This window comes from Calonectris borealis, chromosome W (assembly GCF_964195595.1).
Source record: "Calonectris borealis chromosome W, bCalBor7.hap1.2, whole genome shotgun sequence".
NCBI lineage: Eukaryota > Metazoa > Chordata > Aves > Procellariiformes > Procellariidae > Calonectris > Calonectris borealis.
Window position 1 is genome coordinate 54727459 of NC_134351.1, and position 19349 is coordinate 54746807.

A 19349-nucleotide genomic window follows, 5' to 3' on the forward strand; every position below is an offset into this window, starting at 1 on the left:
CTCTCAGGCTAGCACTGAGATATGATGAGATACAAACACATGTCAAAAGGGAAGAAAATATTGGCCTAAATTCCTGTGGCTTAAAATAGAAGTTTGTAGTATGAATTAATTTAAAATACACTTTCAAATGTTCAAAAAACAGGAAGCATTCTTCAATTAGTGATACAGTCCTTTTAAAATTACATAGGTGATTATAGCCTCAGAACAACCTTCCATGGCCTTTCATGGAGAGTAGGACCACAGCAGTATGCCTCTTAGGCCATTTTGGGGCTATGAGGGAAAAACATCTATAGCAGTGCTACATTTTTGTAAGTTTTGAAGATCTGTATCATGTTCAGACCCTGTGAAGAATATAACAGTGGACTGAAATGACCATGTTGCCTTAGCTGTGCTGTGCTCACGTGTACAGTGGTAGATTCAATATACACCTCCAATGAGATAATAAGCATACAGCACATTTTTAATCAGTGCCTATAATTTTTCTTCAGATTTTTTGTTTTTTTTTTCAAAATGCAGCATTTTTAAAGTAGAAAACATTTCCATTACCTTGCCACTAAAATTTTTTTTAAAACCTGTATTCAACCCACTGGTATTAAGTATCAGCATATGCGCTAATATGATTATTAGAAAACCTGGATCCAAAAATTTATCTGGAAGTCTTGTAATTTGTTAACCTTAATAAATACATATATTTGATGCAAGTCTTTTTCAAATAGCTAAAAGAAAAGTGATGTTTACTTGGGAAGTAAGTGTTGTATTGCTATACCATTATATATAACAGCTTTTAAATATCTTTTTCTGAGTAGCACTCTGCCCAATATGCAGCCTTAATTGATACTAGTAAAAGTGTGTGGGCAGTCTTGTATATAGCATTAGCAATTTCAGGTAGATAATAGTATAGAATACTTTTGGAACTTGATTGGAAAAGTTTTGCATGCAAGGAATACTAGATTTCTGGGGTTTGATGCATGCAAAATTAATATGTGGCTGCCTTCCAATTTTGTACATAGTTTACCAGGATTCTTCTTGTTAAGGCAACAGTTTCCCTTTATACATCACCAGCTAGTTGTTCAACTGGCTTTTTCACAAGTAGATTTCCAGATTACTAATTAATGTGACAGAAATTGTTCACTGAAGTTAATACAGTTTGGGGTACACGTTGCTAGATGCTCAAGGCCAGGCACAGGATTTCAATGGAGTAAAATGCATATTAGAGGAACAGATTATCTATTACCACTGAGATGAAGAAAATTAATCCAGTCTTGGTAGAATCATTACAGCTGACAGAATTCATAGCTACATTTTCCAGAGAAGATTTTAATTTAATTGGCTGAATGACAAAATGTGACTTTTTAAAAATCTATAAATATGAATTGATTAATCCACATAAAGTAGATTGAGATGGGGGAAAGTAAATGAACTGAAATTATGCATATTAAATAAACATCAATAACCAGTGTTTCTTGCAGTGCCCGTGGAATTTCTGCAGTCATCAAAGAAATATTTGCTTTGGAAAAACTCAGCTAGTGCTACAATGCTAGACCCCATACTGGCAATAAAAGCAGCCCAGAGAGTTGCTATAAAAGCATTTATGTCAGGAATTTGAATCTTTGGGCCTGGCACACTGTAGCAATTGCAGAATTTCAAAGCTTAGTACTACACAGAGAAAGATAAAATAGGAGTAAATCCCCAAGGAATGAACAAAAGTCTGGAAGCATCATATAAAATAAATGTGACAAGGCCTTAGTGGGTTTTAAACTATATATTCATAGATTTTAAGGGCAGAAGGGACTGATGTGATTGACCTCCTGCATAATACATGCAACAGGACTTCCCTGAATTAATTCCTGCTTCAGGTGCGATAGCTGTGGTTGAACTAAAGCAATAGTTTTCAACCTTTCTCAAGCTGTAGATTCCCAAATATTTGGTATAATAACTTTACTGAATAGTAGACTTAATTGTCTGATGTTAATTAGCTAGTTAATTTTTAGTTGCCTTTGATGGACCCTTCACCTGCTGTCCAGTGATTTCTGGAGATCTGAGGATCACAGTTTGAAAGCCAGTGAACTAGATTGTGAAGAAAACAACAGGGCTAAGGGAGGGGTCTTGACCCTACTCTATAAGCTGCATTTCAGATGCCAGTTAAAAACAGTTATGTCTTCATGGTGGTTATGTAATTAATTTTACATTTCATCTATAACTGAAAATAAATACACCAGGCTGAACCCACAAACATATTTGCCCATTCAGGTGGAAATGGTAATCTTCCTTCAGGGGAATATGGTTAAAACTTAACAGCCTTTCAGTAAGGAGACTTTCTCTTAATTTAACATTTCCTATTTTTCACTCAAAGTTTGCCCCATTGCAGCCTTAGTTATACTAAATGAAGACTGCAGGCAGGTATTTTCAAATTATGATATATTTTGCTTTTTTTTAAAGAAGCTTCATAAATCTATAAGCTAACAGAAATGCTATGTTAGGATTGTAATTGAGAATTAACAGAAGAAAAAGAGGACAAATTCATTTATGATTCTTACAGATGTTATCATTTGGTCACTTTGATCAAATGCTCTACTTTGAGTTGCATTTTGTTAGCCTACCCATTGACTATACTAGGTTTGTGTTAAGCCTGCTTAAACTTTGTGTTAAACCTGCTCAAACTTTAAGCCTGATGCATTTGTACATGTACAGATATGTACATATGTATATGCTGTATTTGTAAATCTTGTGTTTAATTTTTCTGGATTAAAAAAACTCAAGGGAAGAACTGTGATAGACATAGTAAATGTTTTATGATGAAGTTCATAATTTCACTCCCCCTTTTCCCTGACTGTTCCTTTTCCATCACAAAGCCCGTATTAATAGGAGTCTAACTGTGATGGAAAGAGAATCATCCCTGCCCCAGGCATGGTAGGGTACCACAAATCAACTTTGTAAACGCACCTAACTACTTGTAGTATTTACAATAATCATGTATTGATTATTGATGCTGAATAATTTCTGTGAAAATTATCTAGTTTTATTCTTTCTGTGACTAACTGAATCTTGAAAGCATTTTCTGAACATTATAGAGGTGGTTGAGCAGGAGCACTTCCATAAGAAAAGAATTTACCTTCAGGAGTCTTTGTATTGTTATTATTTAGTAGCATTTCACTTGCACCTAGACACTGAAAAAGTAGATGAAGACCCTACTGCATTATGCTCTGTGCAAGCAGATAGCAAAAGTACAGCTCCTCCTGAAAATGTTTGTAAGGCCAATCCTGTGGCTGGCTGTTATTCATGAGTCTTTTATCTAATACTCTTGTTAACTCATTTATCTATAAACTGTACATAACTGCTCTTGGTGAAGTGGTTTAGCAACTCAAAATTTGAACTAGAAGCTATTTCAACAAACTACACACTATGAACAAATACTTCAAATACAGGCCTTGATTTGTGAAGGTCTGTGCAGACCAGATCTGTCCACATGTCTACCTTTAAGTACATATTCTGAACTCACATATTTCAAGGCACATGCTCATATACCACTGATTTGACCGTACTGATTTAATGTAGTTTCAGAGCTAATACTTATTCCTACCATTTATACTTTTTCCCAACTTTAGTAGGAGAACATGCTGGCTATACCCTGAAAACAAGAATCACAGGTAAATAGTTGTTACTTCAGAGGAGAAAATACTTCTTTGCAGGTTAAAATTAGTAATTGAAACATACAGAACTCTACAGAGACTTATCTTTTAAGTTCAGAAATTCCAGTGCATTGTACAGATACTCTTTTGACATGCTAGGTGAAGCTGGGAAAGGAACTGAAATCTTCAACATTTCATCTGTATTTTAAAATCTTGTTTAACAGAACTCTCCCAGTAATATGAGCATGAGTAATCAGCCTGGTACTCCCAGGGATGACGGTGAGATGGGTGGAAACTTCCTAAACCCTTTTCAGAGTGAGAGCGTAAGTATTTAAGTAGTTTTTTACTTGGCAAAATTTATCCCTGATCTTTTATTTTAAAAAAGAAAAATAACAGCCAGAACAAACAGTTTTGTAGTGTACCTGTAATGCAATGCTGTGCCTTATGTGTTTTTTTACTAGCATCTAAAATTATAGCATTGATTCACTAAAAAATTGTGCCAAATACTTTTAGAAGTTGAGCTGAAACTGAAAAATGTGGGAGGTGTAGATTTACTGCAGAAGTTCTTTTTCTAGGTTAAGAGGTCAATTGTCAATGAAAGTTAAATCTGTCAAACAGTAATAATTATGCCATACATATTCAGTAATGCACAATGGGCATTTGTCAGGCAATATCTGAACAGCCTAGATACACATAGTTGTCAGATCTTTACATCTGAGTGTTTCAATTTTTGGTTTTTCAAACTTTGACTCCTGAACCATGTATTTTGCAGGGCAGTAATGTCTTTTAGAACAGGATTCACACTGAAGTATATAATTAGAGCACCAAGAGATCTTACGTTGAAAAGATGTCGCATGCTTTTAGAGCAGAGAAAGCAAAGATACCCTCTAGTGTTCATTCTGGGAAAAATTATATTTTTTAAAATGGAGAATGTTTGAGGCAGCAAAACATGGTATAAAATACATTACAAAGCTAGACTAGTATTTTAATACTCATGTGCCTGAAGTTGGGTTTCTAAATCCACGTTTAGGTTCCTATATAGAAGTGGCCTGATTTTTCAGAAGTGCTGAGTGACTTCAACACTTCTATTCTTACTGGAAATCACTGCTGTTCAGAAGTGAGTGCAACTTCATTAACTATGCCAGTGGTGATATTTAGCTCAGAAATTATGAAGACTAAACAGTTTCTCTTAGATCACACAACAGTCAAAGATCATGGCAAATTTCATGAAAATCAGATTGGGGGGGCAGTTGTTTCTTAAACTAGTGAAAAGGAAGAGGGAGTATTTTCTGCATGTTAGCTGTTTGTGTCCTCATAAAGAGGGCACATGTTCAGATTGTTTGGGGTATTGGAGAAAATTGATTTGTACAAAGCAAAAAGACTGATGTTTCAAAATCTGCAGAAAAAGCAGTAACCACAAAATCTCCATTAAATGTGATCTTTGGTCATGGTAGTCCATGTTAGTTCTCAACTCAGCATGCTTTACTTGTGCTGAGGACAAACAGTCTGATTCAGCAGGCAGACCAGTTCACCAAACCAAACTCATTAAAAGAAGGACATCAGTTGTACTCAAAAGAAAATTAGTTTTCTCAGATGCTTACTACTTACTGGATTCTAGATACTCCTAGTTTTCCTACCTGAATGAATCTGGGACCCAACTAGTAAGATAAGCTTTGCTGGGCCCACTATGAGAGGGCTCAGCACATGACGGGAGTAAGCCCTAAAGCAGACAAACCATCAGAGACATGATATGGGACAAAATGGATTTTACCCAAGTGGTCCATTCTATGCAATTTATATGACAGAGAAGACCCATCCAAAATGCTTTTTCTGAATATGTTTTGACACTTAGAAATGGCCACCTCAAAAATCTAGCTTTGGTAGGTTTTTTTTATTACATATCTGTTTTTTCCAAGGCAAATGAATATCTTTCTGTTTCTTGTATCAGTATATTTCTATTGTATCACTAATATTTCTTGCGTTTGAACATTTTCCTCTACTTAGAAGATTTTTAGGCCAATTGAGTATTTCTGCAGTCTATAAGTTTCAATTGAAATACAAATTAAAATAAGCATATAAATGTGCATTTGTATTAGGCATTGTGGTGTCCCATTGATTATTTGTAATGAAGTATTGCTAACTTGAGGGCAACTATAGCTTGTATAAGGGCTGCAGTTCAATTTGTGTTACAATAATAATGTAATATGGTGATGATTGAATTTTCAGTTCACGTAAAGAAGAATAACCACTGATACTTGATTCAGCTTGCCTCATAAAATCTATAATACAGAATTTAAAAATAAGCCAAAAACCTAGTTTAATTCCAGTCAGACATTTCACCTTTTTCCCATCAAGTAGTAAAAAGCCCTTCAAAATAGTTATGTGGTTCAAGTGACCACAAATGTAGCTGGTCTGTTTGAGACTAGCTATCTTGCCCAGCTAAATCCCTCCAGTAGCCAACATTGACCAGTAAAAGGCATGAAAAGCATCAGTGAAATATTGATTCATCATACTACCCAGGTAGCAGTGTCCAACACTGAAACTGTCAAGTGAATTGATTTCATCAGCAATGGCTATATTTTTACATAATGATAGAAGTATAACGGAAGTTATGATACCACAAAATGAACTACAGCCTTAGCATGTGCTATAGTACAAATTTAGGAGAAAATTAAAATAGCATGTTGACATTTAAACTTATTGCTCTTGTCCAAAAGTGGTTTTAGTTACCTGGGAAAGAACTGTTGTTAAAATGTGGATTCCTCTTTTTTCAGTATTCCCCTAGCATGACAATGAGTGTGTGATCTGTTACCAAGTCTCCTCATGAAGACCACAGTGAGTTGGCTCTCTTCAGAGAGCTACTACAGAAGAAAATTATTTGTCCCAGTGTATAGTTTAACAAAAGGATCTCAGACACAATCAGAACCACCATTTTTTCCTACCATCTCCCCAGTTTTGTCAAGAAATTGGGTCCCAAACATGATTGAGACAAGAGTAGAGTGGCGTAACAGAATTGCCCAAGATGGAACTGCGAACAATTATCTGTCTATGTAAATATATGGGTTAATGTATATGTATGTGTGTGTGTGTGATATAGAAATACACACATACATATATAAACCTGCAAGACATTGTAAAATATTGTCACATGACATCTTAAGTAGAAATGAGGAGTAGGGACTTTTATTCCATCTTTTTTTTTATGTTTACATTTTAATTATTAAAGTTTGCTTTCCTTCTTCCCTCCTGAACTGTTTTATGTTGCATATATCACTGCTTTATAAGTTATTTTTTAAGGTGAACTCAAATGATAAATTCTTCTGATTTTGTAAATGTCTGCCATTATTGATAGGAATAAAATTGCTTATAAGAGCTCTCATTAATTTGTGTTTGATACCAGTTACCCTGTGAATCACAAACTGTATTGTCTCAAGAAATAGAAGAAAGCATAATTTTTGGAGAAATTTAATAATTTTCACCTAGTTTGGTGATTTTTTTTTTATACTTTGCCTTTAAAAAAAGAAGCACTGAAGGTTATTTTTCTTCTTTAATTGAAGCCTAATATCTGCAATATCTATTTTAAATGGAAGCCTGAATTTGATACAAGCTTCTCAGTTTATATAGAGTACTATAAGTTTATTGTAAGTGAGCTCCAATTGATATAGAATCTAGCAATAAAGTATCAGGGCTTCTTCTGCCCTTGGAAATGAGTTTTCTATTTAGCATGATCTTCCATAGGGTTGGTAGTGGAAATACAGTTGAGTCCTTATTACTGAAATATTTTCTAACAATTTACCATTATGTTTCCCCTTTTCAATGATTCTCAACTGAATCATAACAATCCATAAGCCTGATTATAAACAGCATCTCCAAAGCCCATTCAGAAAATCAGATCACCCTGGTACTTCAATATGTATTTTTTACTAGGTTTATCAGGCTGAAACACCCCACCCCCACAACTTTCCAGTAAGCAGTCATTTTTGTGAACCAAAATGATTGGGTGAACTTTTTATGACTACTAGCCTTGTGAGGGTCCTATCTTTTGCTATAAACATAAGAGGAACAAAGGTCTGAGCCATTTCATAAAGAGGTTGGCATATTGAACATGAAAGCTTGGGACAGAATGGAGAAAAGGTATATGGCCTTAAAGGAAAAGCTTCTAGAAGCAGTCCCCTGTCTCCTCAAGCAAAGTTCTAAAACCAAGATTATAGTAAATTTAGTTCCTAAAGACTTCCAGCTCCCCCAAGAAAATGAAAGCTCGCAATTGTGTAGTGGTCAAAAGGTTGATGGTCAGCAATGCAGACACAAAGTGGCTGAACTAAAATTCATGCCACAGACAAAGAGCAAAGATCTTACCTTGGATTTTGCATACAGAAGAGCCACTTACATAGGGGAAACAGTTCTGAGATATGATATGTCTATGCAGTCTTGTAAGGAGATTTTTTTTTTCATGAAATTGTGATGAAGAGGTGTATGTAATGGGTTCATTGTGAAGGTAGATGCACATAACTGTATGTGTAAGGTGAACTACAATCTCCTAATTTTTATTTTTACATATAATATATATATGAAAATAAAAAGATGTAATACTTTCTACTCTCGTTAGGACTATTCAAAGATGAAACTCTTGGAGACAGGGTCTTACTTAAAATTATGTTAAAATGTCAAAGATTTTGGTGGCATTACTTTTTTGTTAATAATAACTGCTTTGATCAGTTGTAATCATAAACTAGATAGATAGTCATTATATGGTTTTGTTGACTGTATTCCCAGTGATTATGAAGGTTGAATTCATTTGTTTGTCTTTGGAAAACAGTTTGTTGCTGTCTCAAAAGATGCCAGAAGCCCCTACTATTGATTTGATTTATAAAAAGATAAAATGATATTTCAGTACCCGAGATCCTGAACTTGACCGTTGTCACTAATACCACTGGTTTCAGTGGCTTATGTCTCCTGTGCACCCCAGCTTCCACCATAAGTAGTGCAAAGTTCAGGCGTGCTTGCAGCCTACATTTGGCATCTATATTATCCTCGTTGGTGGCCTTCTAAGAAGGACTTTAGGACTCTCTTCTGCCCAGTTTCAGTCATATGATGTCACCGCAACTGGACTAAGATAGATGGATATGTCTGGAGTATGCATCAAGTGCCAAAGCCCATTCACACACCAGGTAAGTGTGCCCTCAAGTGAGCTCTTAAACTGTTGAATACATCTGGGGTCTGATGTGTATCCCTAGGGGAACACCCTGTACTGTCCCAAGCCAAGCCAGGGCTCCTGCAAGCAAGCAGTGTGTCCAGTGACCATGCAACAACTGGCCTTGATGGCATCACTGAGGGCTCTCTTACAAAACAGAGTGCATGCCACCACTGGAGCTTCTCATGCTGGCAAAATTAAGCTGAATCAGGATCTAGTATTAATCAGAAACTGAACTTTTTTTCTTTTTGAATTTGCTGCTATCTGCAATAGTTTAGCTTATAGGTGCCTGTTAAGGAAAAAAATCTGATCATTAAATTAAAACTGGGAAAATAAGAGCACAGAATATAATATGCCCTTTAAAATGGAACTGTCAACACATACTGAATAGTATTATCAAATATGTTATCCTAATTTAACTACAAGAGAATAACATCCTTTCAGTCACATAATTTTTTTCTGTAATTCTTTTGAACTCCCTTCTATACAATTTTTCTTACTGCCAGCATATCTTTGTTTCCCCTTTCCATTTCCTTTCCAAAACATTTATATTAAGTTTAACATTGTTGCATTGATCTTACAGCATTAATCTCGGTATATATGCTGATGGCTTCAAAAAGAACAGGATTGAGCCCTGCTTCTTGTAGGCTAGCATTCTATGCTCTCATATAGCAAGTTGCTAAGTATGCCCAGCACTTTTCATACCTAGGTAGCCCCATAGACTGGTGGGATAAAATATGTGTAAGCTTGCAAAATTTTAGTTTCGGGACATCTGCTTGAATATTCAGTGCATATCTTATTATTAGAATTTTTATCAGATGTAAGTAAACCTAATCACCTTGCTTTTTGTAGGGAATGAACCTATGCTTACATACATGAGTAAAGTTATTTACATGCACATTGGTAAGATCAGGCGATTATAACTATACATAAGTTCTGCAGCTGAACCATAGAAAACAATTTTATGTGCTAAATATTCCACTTACTATGAGTAAACCCTTTGGTTTTTTTAATTTGCATAGAGCTTTTTGTTTGTTCATTTGTTCTCTTGCTTATAAATCCTGTAGGATTTTTCATTGTATATAGGAGTATTAATATAGAAAGAAAGATTATTTCTAAGCACTGATTTTTTTGCTTACATTTCTAATGCACTAGATATCAACATGTAATTTAACTGCTGTTTATTTCTGTCTTTATGCAACAACATTATTGATAATGTCAGAATTTGTCCAGCTCTGTGAGGAATAGTAATTTAAGTGGTACAGGATAGTTTTTCCACACTGGGTTTTTAAATAGATTTCTCTCTTTAATGTAGAAATAAATAGAACATGATTCTCTAAATGGGTCTTTCATACAAGGTTAAAATAACGCTTTTTAAAACAGAAGTGACCAAATCTTAGAATAGCAGAAATAGTGTAATAATGGATCTCTCTCACTGTAAGAACTCTGGCAAAAATTCTGGCCTTGTAGAAATCAGCTGAAGTCGTGATTTGCTACAATGAATCCAGTATTTTACTTACTGCATAAACCCACAAAAAGGAGTATTCATACCGAGATTTTATTTCCATATGTAAGTTTCGTATAGACAAGAACAGGACAAGGAAGAAGCTGTATGAATCACAAGTAAAACATGTGGCCTGATGTGCATTTAAAAAATACATGGATATTTGTATGCATAGGTTGCATTATTTTATTAATAACCTGAGCATGAGGAAGAACTGCAATTGAACTGAGTGTTCTCCCCCCTTTATTGTAGACTGAATTTTGTGCATGTGAGAAACATGGCAATAACCTCGAGACTAGTCTTTGACACACCTTACGCTGCCCAGTGGAATGTGCCCCAATCTTGACTAGGAGTGACTGGCTTTTCAAAGTGACAGAACAGGTCAGTTCCCAGATCAGTAAGTTGTCATGCAGTCTGCTTATGGCCACATTTGACAATTTTTATTTGGAAGCCTTCTGATTGGAGACTACGCCACCAATGTGTTATGTATTCAAATACTGTAACATCTTTCAGACTTATCAGCCTGTTCCCCATATTCCATGACCAGTCCTCTGAAGATACCCAGCCATCACTTTCCCTTTAAAACACAATGGGAAATGTGTAGACTAATTATTTATTTTAAATACTTCAAATTAGGAAGAAGTGAATAGAAGCTTGTTTCTTTATAGATAGCAATTTAGAATCTCTGCATCAGAAGGATAGCTTCTTGAACTGGCTAAAAATCATTTGAATTTTCCCCTGTTCTGTAGCTAGCAAATGAAATACTGCATGTGAAGAAGATTTGGAATTAGATGGGAAATTTAATGAGGGACCAGCTGTTACAATATTCAGCATTGTACATTTTTTTCTTTTTTTTTCCCCCTTTACTAGATAAAATGAATTTTCAGCTGATAAATGTTGCACTGATTTCTATTTCTCAGATCAGTTAATTATTTTTAAGCATTATCTCCTGTTCCTAGATATCTCTGATGTTGTTGTTGCTAAATATGGGCTGAATTCTTCAAGATTTGACCCCACACATTTGCATTTGAAGAATATAATAAAATAGAGTTTAGTGATGAAAAAAGATCTGTATAGGTAAATTTATTTTTCTTTAATTTACTGTAAGTGATGGTATAACCACAGTTCCCATTCCAAACAGGCATGGGTTTGGTTGGGCCCTAAGGATGGATTGGGCCCTAAGGAAGGAAGCATGTCTTTCAAATAAAAAAAACCAAAAAACCCTTACCACAGTGACAGCTCATTTCTCTTCAAACTGATCACACTAAGGACCTAATTCAGAATTTAATAATGGTATGAAACAACTATAAAAATTCAATGCACTCAAGTATATATGAGTTAGATTTAAATTTTTATTATGTGCAACTTCCTCTACTTTCCAGACATTATTGGCTCAATCCTATAATCTGCTGTTCATTCCAGTTGTCCTACTGAAACTTTGACGAAACCACAAGCATAATGTCATTTTTTGCAGGATTTCACCCTGAACTGAACAAAATATATAGTTTGAGGTGTGACATTATTTGGCAGATGTATACAGTATAGAGCAAAATGCAAAAGGTGTGTAAAAATTAACAAAATGTTTCAACCTGAAAATCAGAGGCAAAAAGTCCTTATCTAAAATATTGCTTTGAGTGCATGCATGTAAGTTGTCTGCCAGTGCTGTGACATTGGAAATATTACATTATGGTAACAAATTTAGAGCACATAAATGGATGATCTACTCAGCACATTAAAACTCTGATCCTGCAAACACATTCACATTCGTTTGAAATAAAGCTTATACATGCTTAATTTTAAACATATTTTAAGAATACAAGTTCTTTCAGAACGGTGGGACTGCTAATAGTCTTAAACCATGTTTGAGCATGGACAGTCTAGAAGCTCAAGTTAAGTCTTCCCTAAACAGATATTTTATTTTATTTTATTTTATTTTTAAGATTTTGCCAATGCAGGAGTATGTTTATGTATTGAAAGTATTGATATGTGGAACAGATTTGGCTTTCTTCTGTTTCTTATTTTATTAGAGCATTGTTCACTACTACATGAACTACTTTTGTGAACTTGTCCTTTCATATTGTTTTAAATTGTATAGTCATTGTTTCCCTCAACATAGCTAACAGCTTTGCAATTTTAGTCCAAACTTCTGTTTGGTCACTCTTCTTCATTTAAGCTTGAAATATGTAAGGAAGCCTCTCATGTAATGGGAAAACTTGCCATAAAAATGTATAAAGGTTTTCTTGAACATGTTTTCACATTTAATAAAAATACAGTTTTCATTTATAATTTGAAATGGTCACTTTCTAGCCACTATTTAATTTCTATGTGCATAAGAAATTAAGAAAACAAATTACCTTTTTTCCATTTGAATTCAGCATCGTAAATACTTGCTGAAAGACATGGTTTTTGGGAAATCAGATCAAAACAAGATTTACTACATATCTTCTATGAATAATAAAAGTGGACTTTATGTTGAAAGCTCCTTCCACATTCCCAAAATTGGATTTCCTAACATCTGATATGTATGACTATAAAAGCTCAATTCACAAAAAGTCAAGTTTGATTTGTGTACTCTGTGTTTTCATTGTATCTAATGGATGATTCAGCGTGCCCCTCAGCTGTGTAAGTTTCTGTGTTTAAATCTCTCAGAAAAGTAATTGAGTGGTCAAGCAGACTTGTTCACAGAGTCTGGTAATTAAGTACTGGATAATATATCTGCAAAGTGTACCCAACTGTTCATTCAGTATTCTTACATTACCTCGCGATTCTCTTAAGAACCTCTACAGTATTGCAATTAGGTCTAGGGACTCCCATAAGATTTTACAATCACAAAACAAGAGGCTTAATTTTACTAATAGAAAATTCTGGTAGTTTAGCACTAGTTTTCATAGGGAATCATCTGATAATGTGTTTTTTGAAAGGCTGCACGTTTTCTCAATATCCTGGTGCACTAGCGTACTGGGTATGGCTGGGATGGAGTTAACTTTCTTCATAGTTGCCCATATAGTGCTGGTTTGGATTTGTGACTAAAACAGTGTTGATAATACACCAATGTTTTGGCTATTGCTGAACAGTGCTTGCACAGCACCAAGTCTTTCTCTTCTTCTTCCCACTCTGCCCCCCAGTGAGTAGTCTGGGAGTGGGCAAAGAAGTTGGGAGGGGACACAGACAGGACAGCTGATATGAATTGGCCAAAGGGATATTCCATGCCATGTAACATCATGCTCAGCAATAAAAACTGAGGGTAGAGGAAGAAGGGAGGGTTGGTTTTTTTGTCTTCCAAGGTGGCTGTTGCTCAGAGACTGGCTGGGCATTGGTCTGCTTGTGGAAGGTGGTGAGTGATTGCCTTTGCATCACTTGTTTTTTTCCTCTTTCCTTCACTTGTTAAACTGTCTTTATCTCAACCCATGAGTTTTCTCCCTTTTGTTCTTCCTATTCCCTCCCCCATCCTGCTGGTGGATTGGGGGAGAGTCAGCAAGGGGCTGCGTGGGTGATTAGCTGCTGGCCAGGGTCAACCCACCACAACTCGAAAATAGACCATACAATTTAAACATTTGGTCTGTTACAGAGATATATACAGTTCCTCAGAATAGGAGAGAATTATAACAATAACCATGACCAAAACTATGTTTGTCCCTATAGAGTGAAATCATCTGTAATCACTTTTGATATGAAGAATTATTGCTATGGAATCCTGCTCCAATCAGTGAGGAGCCAAATTATCAACTGGATGAACCGAATATTTGCAGGCTTTATTTCTGTTGTTTAATCTTCATGTTTTCTTCTCTCTCATTTGGATTTTCCCATTAATCATACCATGCCAAACATATGGAAAGTTCTTCACATCTGTAAAGAGAGTCCTACTACAGATAGTTTATTTCATTGGAGACATTGTACATAACAGCAAATAAGGAGTGGCTGTGCAAGATCCTGAGAGCCCTCAGTGTTAGATATTAGGAAAGTTAGCATCACACAGGCTTATGCATTAGTCAAGATGATTTCTAACAATGACATAAAATGACTTGAAACAAAAAACTGATCTTTGCCATGCAAAATGGAAGAAAATAAAATCCACATAAAGCATATTTAATTGAATTAGAAATTTACTAAAGATATAATTTACCAGCAGAATTTGAAAAGTATGTTATCAAATATAAGCTTGTTAGCAGCAGACAGCAACAAAACTGAGCGCTACGATTCAGTAGTTCCTCTATTTTTTAATGTGGAGGTGCAGCCTGCAGAGTCTGTACACCCCAGCCGAGAGACTGCATGAGGGTTAGGTTTCTTGATCTAGACAGAAGGTTATGGACAAGGGGATGCAATATCCACAGACCACACCTTTTGTTACAGATGAGCAAAGTACAAGTACCCTTTCAGCAGATGTCAAAGTCCATCTCTAACAAGAACACATAGAATGTTGAAAATTTAGCGAAAAGAAAAAGCAGTTTGTTAAATTGCTGTCTAGAAACATGACATTCAAAAGCGGTTGTAAGCTGTTCCCAGATGTATTTTCATTTTTCTAATTAACTCCTAGTTTTGATTTGATTTACAATTTACACTGTTTGTTAAGGAAGAGTAGTACAAATTCCTAAACAAGGCCTGAAATACAGACTTGAACAGTGGCATGAGCAAAGTGGAACCTGGAGCTTTCTATTATTTGAGAATCAAGTAACATTTTTTTTTCAGGACAGAAAGAATCCTTGCAAGAAACTTTCTTAGCCTTGTAGTGGCTATTTGAGAAGTGTAAATCAATATGCTGTATATGTTTAAAGACCAAATTTGAGGGCTGTTTTGTGGCAAGTATCCCCTCGCAAAAATATTCCAGTGCATCTGTTTTGTGCATGTTTGTCTAAAACCACAAAAACAAAACAACTTTTTATGGATTGCCATACATGCATTTGGCAAACGGTCATTTCTGGTGGGGAGAGAAAGAAGATTTGATAGCTGGTGGGTTATCATATTTATCTGAATTACTTAAAGCATTGGTAAACTATTGTCAACTTTGTTCACATTGCACAAGATATTCTATGTAGAGATTTACTTTTTACTTTACTGCTGGCATTATAACCTCAGTGATCCATGCATATTTTGTAAATTCTTGTAGGTTTTGTGTAAGAAACCTTGTCACCATTGCTGTAAATACTGTAAATTCTTGTTTTGAAGCAAGAGGTGGCTTGATTGTATTATATACTACAATAGTACTTGTTCTGTCCTCAAAACTTGCTGTTCGCATATAGTTAAAGCCTTGTTAAGCACACTTAGTGGTTTCATAATTTATTTCAAACAGCAAATATATAAGCCATTTACAGGAATATTAAATCAAATGTAACATAAGAAAATTCAACCCAGTTCATATCCTTTTTGAGAGCTTGGGGTTAGATTTTAGCAGATGATAGGCAGTTGCAGTTTAGCACATTTCATGACTCAGTGCAATGTGTGCAGTGTATGCTTTCAAGCTGCAGCTGCCTATGTAAAGCCTGAGTAATCAGGCTGTGCAGGGAACTACACAACAAGGAAAGTCTTTTTTCCTACTGTCCCCTGCCCAAGGCAAGCTACAGAACTTCAGCAGGCTGTCTCAGAGAAATTTTCCAACCTACAGGCTTCCTTGCACTAAGTAAGCATAGATATACTAGCTTTTCCTCTGTCGTCTCTTTTTTGCACTTCTACGTCGCTGCCAGAACAGAAACTCAACTCTGGGGTATGCAGGAGGTAAGGAAGCAATTTCTCTATATTGTGCCCTTGTCTCCAGCTACCACAGACTTTATGTGAGGCAGTCTTAAGGAGGATTTCATTATTTATCTGTTTACTCAGAAAGAAAAGAACTCCAACTATGAATTCATTTATACTGCTATTTTATGATATACAACAAAGAACTGAAAATATATACGAGTTCTTTGCTTGTTTCTAACATCAGAAATTCAAATCCCATCTAGACTGAAAGACTTTATGATGACTGGAAAAGAGTGAAAAAGCTGACAACACAACCAGCGAAAGTTGAAAGGGATTCTTACTTGGATCATTTGAAGTTCTGTGTTTTATTTGTTTTTGTTTATAGTTTAAATGACTAGGTTAACCTTTTGAATAAAGATAGTCTTTGTTAATGACTTTGCACCTTCACCCTTTCACATAAAACTTTGGGTACTTACAATAAATATTCCTCACACCTCCAAGAAAAACTGTAGATAAATTCCTTGTATTGCTAAGGTCAAAAAAATGTTCTTACAGATTGCTTGAGCCCTTTATGGAGAACAACAGGGCATAATCCCAATTGAAGAGAAGTATTTGCAGGTCACATTTAAACAATTAGGTAGGTGTATTTTAGACAAAGAATGACTTTCACCATCATAAGTGAAACTAATGTACAAATCCAGTCTTTAAAAGTAAAGAAAACCTCAGTAATATTCCAAATCAGCAGGAATTAAATTTGTCAATATAAATATTAATGTATAAAAATATATAGAAATCTTGATGCTGCCTCTGACCTTAAGCAATAATATTGATAATATTGAGGGAGTCTCACAAACTTTGTGTATTTCAGAACAGTTTTTACCTGTCCTCAGCGAGTGCTTCATTATTGACAGCTACAGCAGAACCAATCCATGCCATACCAAAAGAGTTCAAAAGCATGGCAATACAAAATTCCCACAACCTCATAAATATGCCAACATGTTTGTCTTGTGTTAGGATGAGTAATCATTCCAACTGCAAACTTCTCCAGACCATGTTTGTAACTTTTAAAAACAGCCTCTTAAATCATTTCAGAAGGGCAGCAATCTGTGTTGATGGGACATCCAACAAGCTGCTTGACAATGATCATATTACAAATGACTTATCGACACTATGCCAGCTGCAATCTCTGGAAGGAATTGTACCATCTTTATTTGAAGCCCTTTGACTGTGTCAGAAAACAGACCTTCCACTGAAGGCTTCCCTTTTCTAAGCATTCTTTTTGAAATATACAGCTATTTTCCACAGCTATTAAAGCGCCGAGAGGTTTGGTGATGCTAGTTCTGTTGTACTAAAATACAGCTCTGATGTTGCATTTGTATATTCGGAGAGCATCCCTGCAGAAAGTGCTTCTGAAGTCCAGTATAGCACAACTCTTGGGAATCTATGGTGTTCAAAGAAACCTCCTTGTCTAAGGACCAAACAAGGGAAACAAGGTCATAAAATCAAGCTTCATTGGTTTATCTTAAAAACATTCCTGGCAAGACTGGGGAGTTGCAAAGACATGGATCATATGGGTCACTAACCACAAAGCATATCTGGGTTGGAGCCTCAGACTTTAATGCTATTACAGGCTGTTTTGTAATGGTAATATTATACCACTAGATCGTATTTGTTTGTATTCCACACTGCGTCCTGATTCATCCTACCCTAACTTTAGCTGTCGAAAAATTAGCTGCCTAGATTTCCTCAGTAAGTCACTGGAGGGACAGAAAAAGAGATGCCTCCAGAAGATTGCATTATGGCATCAATTGCCCTCTCCATTGATGAATCCTGAATGCTTTTAAGGGCCTAAAGTTAGGTGGGATGAATTCAAGGGTTTATGTTTAGCCTCATATTCCTGTACACAAAAGTCTATTTATTTGAGCCTCAGCACAAGACAGACATGGACCTGTTGGAGCGGGTCCAGAGGAGGGCCACAAAAGTGATCAGGGGGATGGAACGCCTATGAAGAAAGGCTGAGAGAGTTGGGGTTGTTCAGCCTGGAGAAGAGAAGGCTTCAGGGAGACCTTATTGCGGCCTATCAGTACTTAAAGGGGGCTTATAAGAAAGATGGGGACAGACTTTTTAGCAGGGCCTGTTGCGACAGGACAAGGGGGAATGGTTTTAAACTAAAAGAGGGTAGATTCAGACTAGATATAAGGAAGAAATTTTTTATGATGAGGGTGGTGAAACACTGGCACAGGTTGCCCAGAGAGGTGGTAGATGCCCCATCCCTGGAAACATTCAAGGTCAGGTTGGACGGGGCTCTGAGCAACCTGATCTAGTTGGAGATGTCCCTGCCCATGGCAGGGGGGTTGGACTAGATGACCTTTAAAGGTCCCTTCCAACCCAAACTATTCTATGATTCCATGATGGTCTCAAATGGGCAAGAATAATGTAATTATTAAGAATTTGAATCTGTGTGACTTCCAGATAATTTTCTGAATCCTTCAATCTCAAACATGACATTTCCGCCCCCATAGTTTGCTGTTCTCTCCTCCTTTACTTCCTTTTTTTTATAAACAGGTGCAAATCAGTTGACTTGTTTGAACATTTCTGGAGGGTTTACCCCTGCCTAGAAATTCTGACCTTTATTTGTTAAATGAGCAGTCTTTGACTGCACAGATTCATTCACTTAAAGCAACGCATGAAGAAACCATTGCATAGATGAATCAACACCAGCAATAGCATGTACTTCTTTTAAATTAAATATATTAATGTATGTTCTTTCTAGGGGTGGGTAAATATACCTTTCCTAAGAACTTTAAAGAATAAATCTAGAAGCTCATAACAGGATTGTGAGAATCAAGGCAGTAATGGTAGTTTATGATTTTTGTAAGTTTCTTGTAAATATATATATATATGATTTCACATCCTGGTTTGGAGATGAGGAAATTGCCTAGTTTTAGATAGACCAGTTCTTTGTAGACAGCGTTACTGTCTGGATTATCAAAGCCCATTTATAGCCGGTTTCACCTCAGGCTTGCACCATGCACCTACCTTATTCTAGTTCGACTTGCTATCCTTCTTCATTAACTGTTGGTACCAAATCATAACAATGATTGTACCAGTTCTTGTTGCGAGCTGAGGAAAGCTGAGGTTGAAAATTATGAATGTTGTAACTTGTACCTTTTCACCTTCATGAAGTGTCCACATTCTCTCGGCTGGTCCTGAGACAGGGTGGCTGCTTCCAAAGTTACCATATTACTTCATCGCAAAAAATAGGTGTAATTTTCTTTTGTGAGTCTAACAGCAGAAATATTGATATGTTTTTGCTTTATTTTCTGAGTTGTGAGTCATTCAGTGTTGATAATGA

At 35.9% G+C, this 19349-nt stretch overlaps 1 protein-coding gene and 1 long non-coding RNA gene across 3 annotated transcripts in view; one reads left to right on the top strand and one right to left on the bottom strand.

The window, feature by feature from the left end:
* The window catches only part of LOC142074857 (single-stranded DNA-binding protein 2-like), a 271522-nt gene extending 264817 nt beyond the window's left edge, over window positions 1-6705 (top strand). The window contains exons 15-16 of one of the 2 annotated variants that reach the window (XM_075135771.1): window positions 3854-3952; window positions 6404-6705. In XM_075135771.1, the coding sequence (XP_074991872.1) occupies window positions 3854-3952; window positions 6404-6433 (129 nt within the window). In that variant the 3' untranslated portion in view covers window positions 6434-6705. The remainder of the gene's footprint in view (window positions 1-3853; window positions 3953-6403) is intronic. The other variant, XM_075135770.1, reaches the window with a different exon arrangement.
* The window catches only part of LOC142074860 (uncharacterized), a 602395-nt gene that overhangs the window by 127577 nt on the left and 455469 nt on the right, over window positions 1-19349 (bottom strand). The gene's annotated exons all lie outside the window — the stretch shown is intronic.